This window comes from Carcharhinus amblyrhynchos, chromosome 3 (assembly GCF_965287045.1).
Source record: "Carcharhinus amblyrhynchos chromosome 3, sCarAmb.v2.hapA, whole genome shotgun sequence".
Classification (NCBI taxonomy): domain Eukaryota; kingdom Metazoa; phylum Chordata; class Chondrichthyes; order Carcharhiniformes; family Carcharhinidae; genus Carcharhinus; species Carcharhinus amblyrhynchos.
In genome coordinates this window covers 138,481,107-138,496,615 of record NC_137326.1, presented here as the reverse complement: position 1 = coordinate 138,496,615, position 15,509 = coordinate 138,481,107, and the positions used below count along the sequence as shown (strand labels likewise).

The 15,509-nt window shown below is 44.1% G+C and overlaps 1 protein-coding gene across 1 annotated transcript; it reads left to right on the top strand.

Moving 5' to 3' along the window:
* Positions 1-2,400: 2,400 nt before the first annotated feature.
* LOC145341181 (extracellular calcium-sensing receptor-like) lies at positions 2,401-15,074 on the top strand. Its single transcript, XM_080186103.1, has 6 exons — positions 2,401-2,438; positions 5,975-6,260; positions 8,468-9,286; positions 11,380-11,607; positions 12,312-12,435; positions 14,176-15,074. The coding sequence occupies exons 2-6, from the start codon at positions 6,009-6,011 to the stop codon at positions 15,072-15,074; spliced, it is 2,322 nt and encodes a 773-aa protein (XP_080042229.1). The 5' UTR covers positions 2,401-2,438; positions 5,975-6,008.
* The last annotated feature ends 435 nt before the right edge of the window (positions 15,075-15,509 follow it).

Sequence of the window (15,509 nt, the reverse complement as noted above, 5' to 3'; positions counted from 1 at the left end):
GATGCACAGTGTTATGGGTAATGTATTAACATGGATAGACGATTGGTTAACTAAGAGAAATCGAAGAGTGGGGGTAATTGGGCATTTTTTTTCTGGTTGGCGATTAGTGACTAGTGGTGTGCCTTAGGGATCAGTGTTGGGATCACAATTGTTTACAATTTGTATAGACGATTTAGAGTTGGGGATCAAGTGTAGTGTGTCAAAATTCACAGATGACATTAGGATGAATGGTAGAGCAAAGTGTGCAGAGGACACTGAAATTCTGCAAAGTGATATGGATAGACTAAATGAGTGGATGAGAGTCTGGCAGATGGAGAACAATGTTGATAAATGTGAGGTCATCCATTTTAATAGGAATAACAGAAATTTGGACCATTATTTAAATGGTAAAAAATTGCAGCATGCTGCTGTGCAGAGCGACCTGGGTGCCCTTGTGCAGGATTCACAAGGAGTTGGTTTCCAGGTGCAGCAGGTAATTAAGAAAGCAAATGGAATTTTGTCCTTAATTGCTAAAGGGATGGAGTTTTGAAAACATGGAGGTTTTGTTGCAGCTCTGTAAGGTGTTGGCGAGGCCACGCCTGGGGTACTGTGTACAGTTTTGGTTTCTTTACTTGAGAAAGGATATACTGGCATTGGAGGGGGTGCAGAGGACATTCACTAGATTGATTCCGGAGTTGAGAGGATTGGCTTAGGAGGAGAAGCTGAGTATACTGGGAATATATTCATTGGAATTCAGGAGAGTGAGGGTATCTTATAGAAGCAAAAAAAAAATTAGAACATAGAACATTACATTACAGCGCAGAACAGGCCCTTCGGCCCACGATGTTGCGCCGACCAGTTAAAAAACAATGACCCACTAACCTAAACCAATCCCTTTTCGTCCATAAACCTATCCACAGATCTCTTAAACGCCCCCAAACTAGATTATGAAGGGAATAGATAAGATAGAAGCAGTGAGGTCATTTCCAGTGGCAGGTGAAACTAGAAATAGGGGGCCTGGCCTCAAAGTAAGTGGGAGCATGTTTAAGACTGAGTTGAGGAGGAACCTTTTCGCCCAAAGGGTTTTGAATCTGTGGAATTCCCTGTCTACTGAAGTAGCGGAGGCTACCTTTTGAATGATTTTTAGTCAAGGATAGAACTTGAACGGTAAAGGAATTAAGATGAGTAGGCAGGTAAGTGGAGCTGAGTCTGCGAAGAGATCTTATTGAATGGCAGATCAGGCTCGAGGGGTCAGATGCCCTACTCCTGTTCCTAGTTCTTATGTTCTTATGTTTTTAAGGATTAGGCCCATCAATGCTTCATTCCTCATTCAACAGAGTAGATACTACATCTCTACAATGGTGTAACATTCACAGCAAAGGCTTCAAATAATTTTCACACATTCTAACTGCAGCTGTTCTCTACGTAGTGTTTATCTTTCATACTATTGACCTCATTTACATTAGCCCCTAAGCTCCTGCTTTTATTAGTGATACTAACTTGTATGGCTGGGAATATTTCTTTGGAGCCTTTTAATGTGTGACTTGTCCCAACCAACATAGAGCCACACTTAATAAAAGTACAATCTGAATAAGCTGAATCTAACCTTGGGCAGAAGCACAAAATAGACAACAGTGAACTGGACGATAACTTTGTACTATGAAAATAAAAGAACAACATTTGGCAGCATCTAAAATGGGCACCACCCATCTTTCATTGCTGCCCAAGTCCAATTTCATTCAGAATGATATACACACATTTATAAGGTTTGGAGCATCAGCTAAATAACAAACGACATCAGAGATGCACATCATGTTGGAACTATTTAAAGGGAATACTTTAACCTGTATTGAATCTGGCATCTTTCAATTTCCAGATGTTGTTTATTTGAGTTACAGTTTGCGTTAAGTCAGATGGAATCCCTTTCAATATCTGTGTAAAAACCCTGAAGAACATCCTATGCCCATTGGACAGAAGTAGTTACCTGGAATTATTCAAGTATAACCAACACTTGATGGCAATTTGAAACACTCCCCAGGACGATGTACAGGAAACAGGCGCAGGAGGGGATATATATATTCATATTTTAATTAAATTCCATTTTAGGAACTGCACTCGGATCATTTGGGATTAACGCAGTATATACTTAGGTATCCTGACGGTCTGATACACCTAATGATCTGTGTAAGTGGTAGATATATAAGGTATTCTAACTATTGCAATACGTTGCTTCCTTTGGCTCCTGCAATGTATTGGATATTCTCTTTAGTTATCCTGCATTCTACACTTGTTCATCAATCCAAAGCAAATGGATTATGCAAACTACAGGAACATTTTATTTCACCTGGCATGGCACAGTACAGCGACATAACAATTGGAGGATTGTTCCCCGTGAGTCTGTATGTTAATGTACCAGAGCTTCACTACAGGGCAAAACCTGACGAGTTACGCTGCACAGGGTGAGTTGATATGCGTTAGATTGTATAAATATTGTGTAGACTCTCCGGTTTCCGCACTGGTGATACTTGCTTGTGGAACATTACAAACAAAAAAAAATCAACGAAAGCTCAAGATTAGCAATGAAAAGTAGCCGAGCGGATTGGAAGAGTAGGACAGAAGACCAAATACATCAGAGGGAGCAGCTTGGAGTTTAAGACCTCATTGGGCAGGGTAACTCTCAGTTTTGGATGACGACACAAAACGAACGATAACTAAGCGGCTGCCATTACCTACCCCGCCTGCTATCTATTTCCATTGATTTGTAAGTGAACGAAATTTAACCAACAACCAAAGTTGCATTTTGACCCTGTGGTAGTTGGACGTAAAGCAATATTGGGACACGCAATGAACTTACCAGCTTTAGAATTCAAATCAAAAGGAGTTTGAGTTGGAAGCGGTGTGAGGTAATATATGAGGACGGGGGTTGGTGAGGTTGGGAGAGGGTGGGGTGGGAGGAGCAGGACTATTGGACCAGGTCCTTATTACTTATGGAGTATCTGCAAAAAGTTCAGATGAGTGGTGAGGATAGAACGATAAAACAGAGTGACAATCCATTGATAAAAAATAAATATTATTTCATTCTTCGGTATTCTATTCACGAATGCGTAAATGATCTTTTCCAATATTTGTTCGTTATTCATTCTTCTTCAGTTATTTACTCTTCAGCTATGCACTTGTAATATGGTAATATCACGGTTCCCCGCCCCGCCGCCAGCCCTGAGAACAGACTGAATGTCTGGAAGAATTTTCTACATGGTTTGGGGCATTGCTGACAGGCCCCGTATTTATTGGCTTTCTCAAAGGGCCCTCGAGAGGGCAGTAGCGAGCTGCACGCTTCAGTCTAAACGAATGGCTCCTAGGCCATTTAAGATTCAACCGGTCGCCGAGGCTTTGCATATAGACCAGACTGAGTGAAGATGGCAGATTTCTTTCCCTAAAGGCCGTTCATGAACCAGATGGGCTTTTATAACAATCTAATAGTTTCACGGTCACCATTACTGATACTTGCTTTTTAATTCCGAATTTGCTGAGCTAATTCAATATAATTCCCCTGTTGCGCTCTTGGGGTTTGAACTCATAACTTCAAATTATTTGTCCGAGTCTTTGAATCACTAATGCAACCAGATAAGCACCGAGCTATTGATTCTGATATACCGGGAAGAATAAACAGTGAAGAGTGTATAACCTATTCTCTAACACAGGGTTAGTATATTCAATCCGCTGTGTTGATGATAGTGAGATTCTGGCTTGAAGTTGTTACCACAATATCAGTAAAGGACTAACCAAGTATTGCACGGCTGGCCTCATATTTCGCTTCATTGCTTCAAACTGGCGTGTTGCGTATCAGGTAGTCAATCATAGCTGTGTCAAATTTCTCCACTCCGATTTTCCTCTAGCTATTTTTCCTCCTTGCTTTATTCACCTGCACTGTATACGAATCCAACTTCCAACTGGGTGACTGACCCAGGGTTGTCCAGTCTTGCTGATGTATACGTTTCACTAGACAATGCGGGCTCAATTTCGTCAACGTCTCCTCATTAGAAAATCCCACCACTTCAGGGATTAATTTGATGTCCCCCCATTACATTTTCTCTATGGCAAATACATCCTTCCTTCTATAATGAGTTCAAAACTGCACACCATATTCCAGGCGCCGTCTCACTCAGGTTCTATGTAAATGCAACAAGACATCTTTACATCTATACTCAAATCCCCTCACAATGAAGGTCAACTTAGGCCTTTCTAGTTGGTTGCTACACCTGCATTTGTGGCTCATTAACAAAGACACCCAGCTCCCTTTGGACATCAACACTTCCCAACCACTGACCATTTTGGAAATATTCTGCCTTTCTGTTTTTCTTATCAAAATGGATAACATCACACTTATTGACATTACGTTCCATCTGCCATGTCCTTGTCAACTCAATTAGTCTATCCAACTCCCCATAAAGTCTGATTACAATCGCCTTACAACTCACATTCCCGCCAATCTTTATGTTACCAGCAAATTTGGGAATATTACATTTGGTTCCCAAATCCAAATCATTGATTGAACAGTTGTGACCCACTGTGATTTCTGATAAACAGTCTTCGGATTCATGGAAATTTTAGTTAAATGAGTAACTTCACTTGGAAGTTATGACATTATGATACTAAAAAGTCCAAGGCAGAAACTGCAAGTTGTGTAAGGCAGGAGGAAGATTCTTAGCAATGATCTGCTTGGAGGTGCTGAAAGCTAGCCTCAACTTTAAATCTTCACTGTTTCATTGGCTGAAGCCAATTTCTACTTTAATGGAAACAGAAAATGTTGGGAATACTCAGCTGTTCTGGCAGTGCCCGTAAAGAGAAACACTCAGTGGACACTTCAGGTTCCTGAACTTTCACCAGCTCAGCTAATGCCTGCTTTCTTCTGCCAGAAGAAGACCCTTTTACCAATGGGCGGCGCGGTAGCACAGTGGTTAGCACTGCTGCTCCACAGCTCCTGGCTCCGATTCCCGGCTCGGGTCACTGTCTGTGTGGAGTTTGCACATTCTCCTCGTGTCTGCATGGGTTTCCTTCCACAGTCCAAAGACGTGTTGGGTTAGGTTGATTGCTAAGAAATTGCCCCTTAGTGCCCAGGGATGCGTAGGTTAGAGGGATTAGTGGGTATAATATGTAGGGATATGGGGGTGGGGCCTGGGTGGGATTGTGTTCAGTGCAGACTCGATGGGCCGAAGGGCCTCTTTCTGCACTGTAGGATTCTATGCAATCCCACCTGCTCCTGTGATTGAGAACTGGTGCAAAGAAATGCTTATCCTCTTTGTCCTAAGCGCGCCCTCCCTCATTTGGAATGTTTAAGGATGTTTGATAGCGCTGACGTTTCTCCAATTTGACGCCTCTCAAGTGGCCCAACAAGCTACTGAGTTGCATGAATCTCAGGGTAACGGGAATGGGGATAAATGCCCAGTTTATATCCCGGAAATGGTTTACAGGCAAATTCGAAATACACAAATTGGCATTTCCTTGGCTAGGTTGAAAATTCCAAACAAAGCTTTGCTTCAGGTTTGTAACTCCCGCTGCCATTCATCCTTCAATTGACTCAAACAGGGAAAACATTCCGCATTATTTCTCCTGACGCAGTTCTCCTTTCTACCGGCGTGAGGTCCCAGCATTGATTCGCTGATTTACCATTAATCACTCGGTTGTCCCATCAAACAAACTGCCCACCGCGGGTGCCTTCCCGTTATTCCGCAGCAGTTCATATCGAATTGAGAATTGCCCCACATGTTTTAAAAGCACTTCGAGGACATTTTTAAATGAAAGGAATGTGTAAAAGCTATTGATAATTTCTCAAGGTCATTTGGGAAGGGGCAGCCCACAGTGACCTTGCCAGAAATACCTTCATCTCACGAATGAATCATAATAAAATATTTAAAGGATTAGTCACAAAGAGATTATTAAAGCCAGTGAAGGAATATCTGTGCTGGTAATCCTGGGGTTAACGTGTGCTCGACAGGTTTGATTTCAGAGCCTTTCGCTGGTTACAGACGATGATCTTCACCATTGAAGAAATAAACAAGGAGCCGAGGATACTGCCCAATGTCACTCTGGGATACAGGGTGTTCGACACTTGTGATATCTACTCCCTGAGAGCAGCAATGACATTTCTCAGTGGTGCTGAGGAACAAATGACAAACAGAACGTGCCGAGGAGCAGTATCTGTCCCAGCAATAATCGGCGAGGCCGGATCGCTTCAGTCCAGCATCATTGCAAGCACAACAGGACCATTTCACATTCCCATTGTAAGCGTTCATCAGTTTTCATCTACTTCGTTAACGAATTCTTTCTGTGGTAATTTTCATTCCTGCTTTGCCACCTATTTTGACTCATTGTTGGGACAATATTGCCTGGGGTGGAACATCTGAGTTATAAGGCGAGACTGGATAGACTTGGACTGTTTTCTCTAGAGCAGACGAGGCTGAGGGGCGACATGATTGAGGTGTTTAAGATTATGAAGGGAATGGACAGGGTGCGTAGGAAGCAGCTGTTCCCCTTGGTTGAGGGGTCAATCACGAGAAGCTATAGTTTTGGTGTGGGAGGGGCAGTAGATTCAGGGAGGATTTGAGAAAACACATTTTTCATTCAGAGGCTGGTGGGAATTTGGAATACACTGGCTGGGAAAGTAATGAAGAATAGAAATCTTACAACCTTTAAAAAATATTTGGATGAGCACTTGAAATATAACATTCGAGGTTATGGGGCAAATACTGGGAAATGGGATTAGCGCGCCTTTACTGTTTGTTATTTTCGGTCCAGACTCGATGGGCTGAAAGGCCTTTTCTGTGCTGTGTGACTCTCTGACAACAACACCAACAACCTGTATTAATGCAGCTAATTTAAATGGTAAACCAGCTTAGGGCGCCTCACAGGAACGTGATCAGAAAACCTTTATCAGTCAGTCACATAAAGCGTAACAGGACCAGATGACCAAATGCTTGGTCAAAGAGTTAGAGGAAAAAAATTGAGTGAAGAAGCAGAGAGGTTTAGAGAGAGAGAGTGCCAGGAGATAGGGCCTTGGAAGGTCTTCATATGAGTACCACCTTAGCAGGGCATCACAGTGGGGCGGCACAGTAGCACAATGGTTAGTACTGCTGCTTCACAGCTCCAGGGACCTGAGTTCAATTTCCGGCTTGGGTCACTGTCTGTGTGGAGTTTGCACTTTCTTCTCGTGTCTGTGTGGGTTTCCCCTGGGTGCGCCGTTTTCCTCCCACAGTCCAAAGATGTGCGGGTTTGGTTGGTTGGCCACGCTAAAATTGCCCTTTATTGTCCTGAGATGCATTGGTTAGACGGATTAGCGGTAAATGTGTAGGGATATGGGGGTAGGGCCTGGGTGGAGTTATGGTAGGTGCAGACTCCATGGGCCAAATGGCCTCTTTCTGCACTGTAGGGATTCTATGATTCCATGATCCTGTCAGTACCAATAGTAATCGCAGAAACATAAAGCCAGAACTAGCTTTCGTATATGTCCCCCAAGTGATTGGTATTTAATTGTAAGCCTTGGTAGTATGTCTTAGACGACAACTATACCAGGTATTGGGGTCAATGCTGGCCCTGGCTCACCTGATGTCAACACACACTCAAACACATATACACACACACACACACACAACACACACCCACCCACTCACACATACACACACACACAACACACACCCACCTCCCCACACATCCACATACAGTGATACACACACACACCCACCTCCCCCCCACTCACACACCACACACACACCCTCCCCCCACACACAACACACATCCACATACACACACACATACCCACACACACCCACACATACCCACACTCTCACACAGACGCACACACCCACTCACGCACACACACATGTAAAACTTCAGGAAAAGGCAGCATCACACAGGTCTGAATGGCAGTTACAGCTTGAGGTGATGAAATGTTCCTGAGGAAATTGCCCTGTTGGGGTTGAGGAATGGCGATCAACTGTGTGTGGCAGGTCGTCACTTTAGATAGAAGGCTGAAGGCCCGCAAATGGAACTGCTTCCATGGGAACGAAGCTGATTTAACTGAGATGTGTCAAAATATGAAGTGTTGGGCAGAATTGAGTAAAACCGACTGGGTTAGATATTGACCCTTGTTCCACAGGTTAAAATGTGCGATAGCAAACTGACAGCTGATATTACATTAATCCCAGTTCTGCTGTGTGGTGTCTGTACCTTTAGCTGAAGCACTGGACGGTGGGCCCAGGCTGTGGCTCTGGTTCTGCACTATGGCCCCAGGCTCTCCAGCCTGGTCTTGAATGATGGGTCTGAACCTGGACTGCGGGCCTGGATTATGGACCCTGACTCCGGTCCCACCTATGTCCAATGCCCGGTCCTGGATTCCTGGTTAGGTTTTGGGCTATTCTTTTCTTTATGGGTCAGAATCTGTATTGTAGCTTGAAAGTGAGACAAGTTATCTCACTTTCTTCGTTTCTTTCAGATCAGTTACTTCTCGACATGTACCTGTTTGAGCGATAAACGCAAATATCCGGCATTTTTCCGCACTGCGCCCAGCGATTACTTTCAGACCAAGGCTTTGGCTCAACTTGTCAAACACTTTGGCTGGACGTGGATTGGAGCTCTCGGTAATGACGATGATTACGGGAGATTTGGAATTCAGCAATTCATTGAACAAGTCACTGACTTCGGCGCTTGTATCGCTTTCTCATACATCCTGCCCAAGATCTACAACGCGGAGAAGATATCTCAAATGGTGAACGTTATCAAAAGATCTTTGGCTAAGGTCATTGTGGTGTTCACCCCCGAGAGGGAAATGCTTCAGTTGATTGAGGAAATCTCCCGCCAGAATGTCACTGGCATTCAGTGGCTCGCTAGCGAGGCCTGGGTCACTGGAGCTGTGCTTTTCACCCAGCAGTTCCTGCCCTATCTGGAAGGAACCATTGGCTTTTCATTTCGCAGAGCAGAAATCCCTGGGCTCCGGGAATTCCTCCTCCGACTGAAACCTTCCCCACACGACAGCAACAGCTATGCCAATGTATTCTGGGAGGAGTTATTTGCCTGCAAGTTTCAGCTGTCCGAAAATGTCACCCAAGGAGCCCGATTATGCACTGGAGCGGAGAGGCTGGAAGACATCAATACCATATACTCCGACACCTCCCAACTGAGAGTGTCCTACAATGTGTACAAAGGCGTTTACGCCATTGCCCACGCACTGCACCGTTTAAGTTTATGTGAGAGCGGGAAAGGACCTTTCCTGAACAACACCTGTGCAAGCATACACAACTTTGAACCATGGCAGGTGAGCAGTTCCTGTAAAATATCCGCAAAACCGTTCCTTTTTACTGGAGAATGTGAAAATGATACTGATACACAAAAGGAATCCAGGGTTCCTGTGCCAGCTCTATGGAGGACCCAGGCAATCAGTCGCATACCGCTACTCATTCTCCATAGTAAGAATTCTCACAACACCAGGTTAAAGTCCAACAGGTTTATTTGGTAGCAAACGCCACCAGCTTTCGGAGCGCCGCTCTTTTTCAAAGAGGTGGCATTCCCTATAGCCCAGCAGAATTTTCCTGTTCAAGTATTTCCTTTTGGAAGTTACTATTCCATCTGCCTCCACCATCTTTCAGGCATTGCATTCCAGATCATAATCATTCGCCCGCACATCCCTGTCTCGAGAAATATTTCTGCAGGGATGTGTAGGATTGTTAAGCGCAAGGACGAAGTTAACCAGGAATACCACTGTAAATTAAACAAGAGAATTCGAAATAGGGAGCACAGGTTCAAACTAGGAAAAGATAATTTCAGGATGCATATCACAAAATGCTTCGCGTGTCTCCGTTTCTGCACAGGGTTCTATATAATCTAAAACACGGTGATTATTACTGGCTGAAGGAATTCATAAGAAATAAGAACATAAGAAATAGGAGCAGGAGTAGGCCATCTAGCCCTTCGAGCCTGCTCCGCCATTCAATAAGATCATGGCTGATCTGTTGTGGCTCAGTTCCACTTTCCCGCCCTCTCCCCATAACCCTTAATCCCCTCTCTTATCAAGAACCCATCAACCCGCTTCTTAAAAATATTTAGCGAGGCAGCCTCCACCACTTCAACGGGCAGAGAATTCCAGAGATTCACCACCCTTTGAGTGAAGAAGTTCTTCCTCAACTCCGTTCTAAACCGCCTCCCCTTTATCTTGAGGCTGTGCCCCCTAGTCCTACTGTCTTTTTTGAGCGGGAAGAGTCTCTCCACCTCTATCCTATCCATCCCATTCATCATCTTATACGTCTCAATGAGATCTCCCCTCATTCTTCTAAACTCTAACGAGTACAAGCCTAGTTTATTCAGCCTCTCCACATAGCTCAATCCCCTCAACTCCGGTATCAGCCTAGTAAACCTCCTCTGCACTCCCTCCAGGGCCAAAATATCCTTGAGCAGGTGCGGCGCCCAAACAATTATCTATGTATCAAGCGGGGTCAGATAGCGGGCACAGGGATAAGCTTTAAAATCTAGTAGTTTGCAGGAGGGAGGGATTGAGAGAAGGAGAATGCGGCTGTTTTTCAAGTGCCAGCAGCATTAAAAGTCCAGCAGAATTTAAACTACCATAAGTAATGTAGAATAGAGAGTTGGTTACTGAACTACTAATCTAGGGTTCTGAACATATTCTTCGGGGAAATCGTGGCTGACTCCCATGATGATACTTTGATACTTTGAACCCAGTTTAAAATCACGGAAATTGAACATGATATCAGCAAATTGTCTATGAAACTTTGGATTTGTTGTAAACCCCCTACAAGTTCATGATTGTCGACTAGGGAAGGAATCTTGCCATCTTTACCGGGTCAGGCCTATATGCCAGTCTAATCTCACACCAAGCTGATTGCTTAATGACTACACTCTGACACAAAGTTGCACTGTGTCTAATTGCCCCCAGTGGTTCAAGAAGACCCAGCATCAATTTCTCAAGGTACCTCCAGATAGACAGCAAATGCGCATGCATCTTACAAATAACTTGGTCAGGCAGGGAAGAAAGAGATGAAAGTGATGATGTCAGAGGGGGGTTGGGTATGTATGTTATAAGCTTGTGTGCATTGTTTCTTTTCCTTGACACATTAACCTGTTTCAATCATTCCTTCAGAAAGGGGTCAGCCATTTTGGACTGAGGTGACGATAACGTTTTTCACTCAAAGGGTTGTGAATCTTTGGAATTCTCTGCCCTACAAAACTGAAGCTTGTGAATCATTGAATAAATTCAATAAATAGAATGTTACATTTCTGAGCACTGATGTATATCAACTGGGGCTGAGGTAAAAGATCAGCCATGAACTTGTTGAATGTTGACTCAGCTCAAAGGGCTGAATGGCCTCTTCCTGCTCCAATTCTTTTCATGTTCAGCTCCTGCACTACCTGAAGGAAGTCAGATTCACCGACCAGTTTGGAGGGGAAATCGGATTTGATGAAAACGGAGATGCAATTGCTTCCTATGACATGATTAACTGTCAGAAAGGTGTCACTGGTAAAGTTGAATATGTCCAAGTGGGTCGTTTTGATGCTTTCGCACCTCCAGGGCTGGAACTTTCTCTGGAAGAACATTCCATTATTTGGACCGGTGGCAAAACGCAGGTATGATCAGGGCAATTGCAATATTTTGTCTAAACTCTAATAAAATATTTGCAATGTGCTCAATAGTCAAAAAGTGAGCAATGGTTAACTTGTTGTTCTGAGTTTAAATCGTCAATTAGTCTCTACTAACCGGTTATCATCCTAGATAGGAGAAGTGTATTCAAAATGAACTAATTAACAGTCAGCTGAATTGTTTATTTATAAGTAACCATGTTCTAAAATGGTTAATTTGATTTCTCTGGAAAATGTCACCACTTTATGATTGAAAACCCTAGAAACATCCATCGACCTGGAATTCCAATTCTCACTTTCCAGAGAAGCTGCCTGGCCTGCTCAGTATTTTAGATTTTTGTTTTCAGGTGCAATGAAACATGTTTTTAGATACTTTGTGAGAATAGTGTTTTGGTCACCTGTGACGGCCTCTGAAATCAAATAACTGTCCAATAGTCAGAAGTTTACGTATGGAAAATGGCGTGTTGGTGAAGGATGAAGGGGAAACTCTCTCCCACCTCTACGGAAAAGATAATACAATTTTTGTGGAATGTGATTGGGAAAAAGAAACCGCGTTACCGGGCAGCTACAAGGAACCAAGACTAAATTCAATGATCCAGAGTTTCGCTTAGACATTTTGTTGTCTTTTCCATGTTAAACGATAAAAGCTGATCACACCAATGAGCTATTCTATCTTCTGTTCATGTGCACAGCCTCCATTGTCGGCATGCAGTGAAAGCTGCCCCCCTGGGATGAGAAAAGCCTCCCGAAACAATGAACCTCTTTGTTGCTTCGACTGTGTGCCGTGTGCCGACGGGGAGATTAGCAATGAAACAGGTAATATTTACACATGCGCGCTTAATGTAAAGTGATATCTCGCAAGGTTGTTGCATTAGTTGAAAATGGAACGTTTGTGGGGCCAACTGCCAAAGTGGGTATATTGGCTACACAGGTTTGAGCCTTGCAGGAGCAAATTCGTCTTTCATAAGAACATAAGAAATAGGAGCAGGAGTAGGCCATCTAGCCCTTCGACCCTGCCCCGCCATTCAATAAGATTATGGCTCATCTGAAGTGGATCAGTTCCACTTTCCCGCTTTCTCCCCACAACCCTTAATCCCCTTGCCTACCAAAAACCTATCCACCCGCGTCTTAAATATATTTAGCGAGGAAGCCTCAACCACTTCAACGGGCAGAGAATTCCAGAGATTCACCATCCTTTGAGTGAAGAAGTTCCTCCTCAACTCTACTCTAAACTGCACCCCCCCCCCTTATCTTGAGGCTGTGCCCTCTAGCCGTGCTGTCCTTTCTGAGCGGGAAGAGCCTCTCCACCTCTATCCTATCCATCCCTTTCATCATCTTATACGTCTCAATGAGATCTCCCCTCATCCTTCTAAACTCTAACGAGTACAAGCCCAGTCTATTCAGCCTCTCCTCATAGCTCAACCCCCTCAACTCCGGTATCAGCCTAGTTAACCTCTATCTCTACCCTGGGCAACATCATTTCGGAGCACTTCCCCTTCATCACCTGAGTAAGGCGCAGCGCTCCGAAAGCTTGTGGCTTGTGCTACCAAATGTTGGACTTTAACCTGGTGTTGTGAGTGTTCTTACTGTGCTTCCCTAGTCCAACGCCGGCATCTTCACATCAACATCATTCCTCCAGCCCATAACGGACTGCTCAGAAACTCTTTCAATATTCCCCAACGCGGTCCAGCTCCTCATACTTCAATTATGAGCTGTGAAACTCATTGCTTAAAGCTTCTTTTGATAGTGAAGAGCACTATAAACAAGCCTGGTCCTGTCCACCACGCTCAGGGGCATGTGTTTTGCATACTACAGTATCTGGTTTGCAATCACTGGTCTTGGCTGGTGTTTGTCCCTTCGTTAGCTGCAGGACATTAAGGGAAATGTTTACTCAATGCAATCTAACTCGTGTTCGGAGCTGTTCTAATGTATGAATCGCAGAGCCATACTGACTAATAGGTATTTAGAGGAAAGGCCACTACATATTTAATATTCCAAGTTTTTTGAGTGACTCATGAAAATTATTACTGAACCTTAACGGCACTGACGGAGGCCATTCAGTCCATCTTACTTGTGCTAGCTCTTTGAACGAGCTGTCTTCCCATGGACTTTTTCCTTTGCAAGCATTTATCAGGTCCTATTTGCAAGTCACATCTGAATGCATTCCCACCGCCATTCCAGATTGTCGCAGCTCGCTGCACAAAGGCAGCACCACATTTGGAAAAGCTGAAAAAGATTTCGAAGCAAATTAGAATCGAAAGATGTATAAGGTTGAGCTATAAACGCTCCAAACTGAAGGATGGCAAAACGGGCCTGAACTGAGAAATCTCTTTGACCCATCCTCCTAAAATACCGACTGCAACATCCTCTCATTTTGCAGATATTGCTTAGCTGAGTGTTCGTGGAGGATAGGGCAAGAGGGGCGTTCAGCAGTTATGTGTACCTGTGATCTGAGAAGTTCACTTGGTTGCCTTCTGTACAAATGGTGCCAGACCTGCCGAGTGTTTCCAGTATTTTCCGTTTTTATTTCTGATTATAATGCTTTTCCATTCACAGATTCAGTGGAGTGCACGAAATGCTCTTCAGACGATTGGTCAAATAGTAACAGGACTATGTGTATTAGGAGGGAGATCGAGTATCTTTCCTTTGAAGATGGAACAGGCATCACACTGGCGATAATTGCATTGTTGGGCGCCTGTCTGACAGTGGCAGTTCTGGCCATTTTCTTTAGACACAGGGACACTCCGATCGTAAAGGCGAACAATTCCGAGCTGAGCTTCCTTCTCCTGAGTTCCCTCGTCATGTGCTTCTTGTGTTCCCTGACGTTTATTGGTCGGCCAACAGTCTGGTCCTGTATGTTGAGACACACGGCTTTTGGAGTCATCTTTGTACTCTGTATCTCTTGTTTACTGGCTAAAACTGTGGTGGTGCTGATGGCATTCAGGGCGACACTTCCCAATAGCAACGTGATGAAATGGTTTGGAGCCAGTCAGCAGAGGGCTGTGATCTTCCTCTGTACCTGTGTCCAGGTTGGGATCTGTGTCACGTGGCTGGCCAGGGCGCCCCCATTCCCAAATAAAAATACCGCTTACCAAAGTGCTAAAACCATTCTCGAATGTAACTTGGGCTCAGAGGTAGCTTTCTACACAGTCCTAGCTTACATTAGCTTCTTGTCTTGTATCTGTTTTGTGTTGGCCTTTCTGGCGAGGAAATTGCCCGACAAATTCAACGAGGCCAAATTCATAACCTTCAGTATGTTGATCTTTTTCGCCGTGTGGATGGCCTTTATTCCTGCCTACGTTAGTTCCCCCGGCAAATACACGGTGGCAGTGGAGATCTTTGCCATTTTATCATCAAGCTTTGGTCTGCTTCTGTGTATTTTTGCCCCGAAATGTTTCATAATACTACTGAGGCCAGGGAAAAACACCAAAAAGATGCTTATGAGTAAACGTTAACAATCAGACGATAAGATATCGCGATCTTAACCCCACTCAACACAGCGTGGGGGAAACCTGACACAATCAGATCGACACCCACTTGGTTTTACTCGAAATGAAGCGAGGTGCAAAAACCCCAAATCTGATCAGCTTAGTGTCCCGCCCGGCAAAATAGATTAAAATTACATCATCCTCGTTACACGCGTTCCCATTGCTTGATCCCGAGCTCTCAAAACTCTGAAGATGGTTTAAGAAGGCGGCTCATTACCCTATTCTCAAGAGCAGTTACTGATGGGCAATAAACATTGGCCTTGCCTGCGACACCCACATCCCATGAACGAGTAAGAAAAGACTATCACTGACCAGAGAATTAACTGGGGGTCAGCGATACACACGCAGAAATGGAGGTGTTAATGCCTGTGGTAGTATGAAGGCAAGTTTCAATTTCTCCAT

Excerpts from the sequence above, each read along its gene's own strand:
- LOC145341181 (XM_080186103.1), top strand. The coding sequence starts at position 6,009 with ATGATCTTCACCATTGAAGAAATAAACAAGGAGCCGAGGATACTGCCC. Across the intron at positions 6,261-8,467 it reads GACCATTTCACATTCCCATT|ATCAGTTACTTCTCGACATG; the intron begins GTAAGCGTTCAT and ends CGTTTCTTTCAG. Across the intron at positions 11,608-12,311 it reads GGACCGGTGGCAAAACGCAG|CCTCCATTGTCGGCATGCAG; the intron begins GTATGATCAGGG and ends TCATGTGCACAG.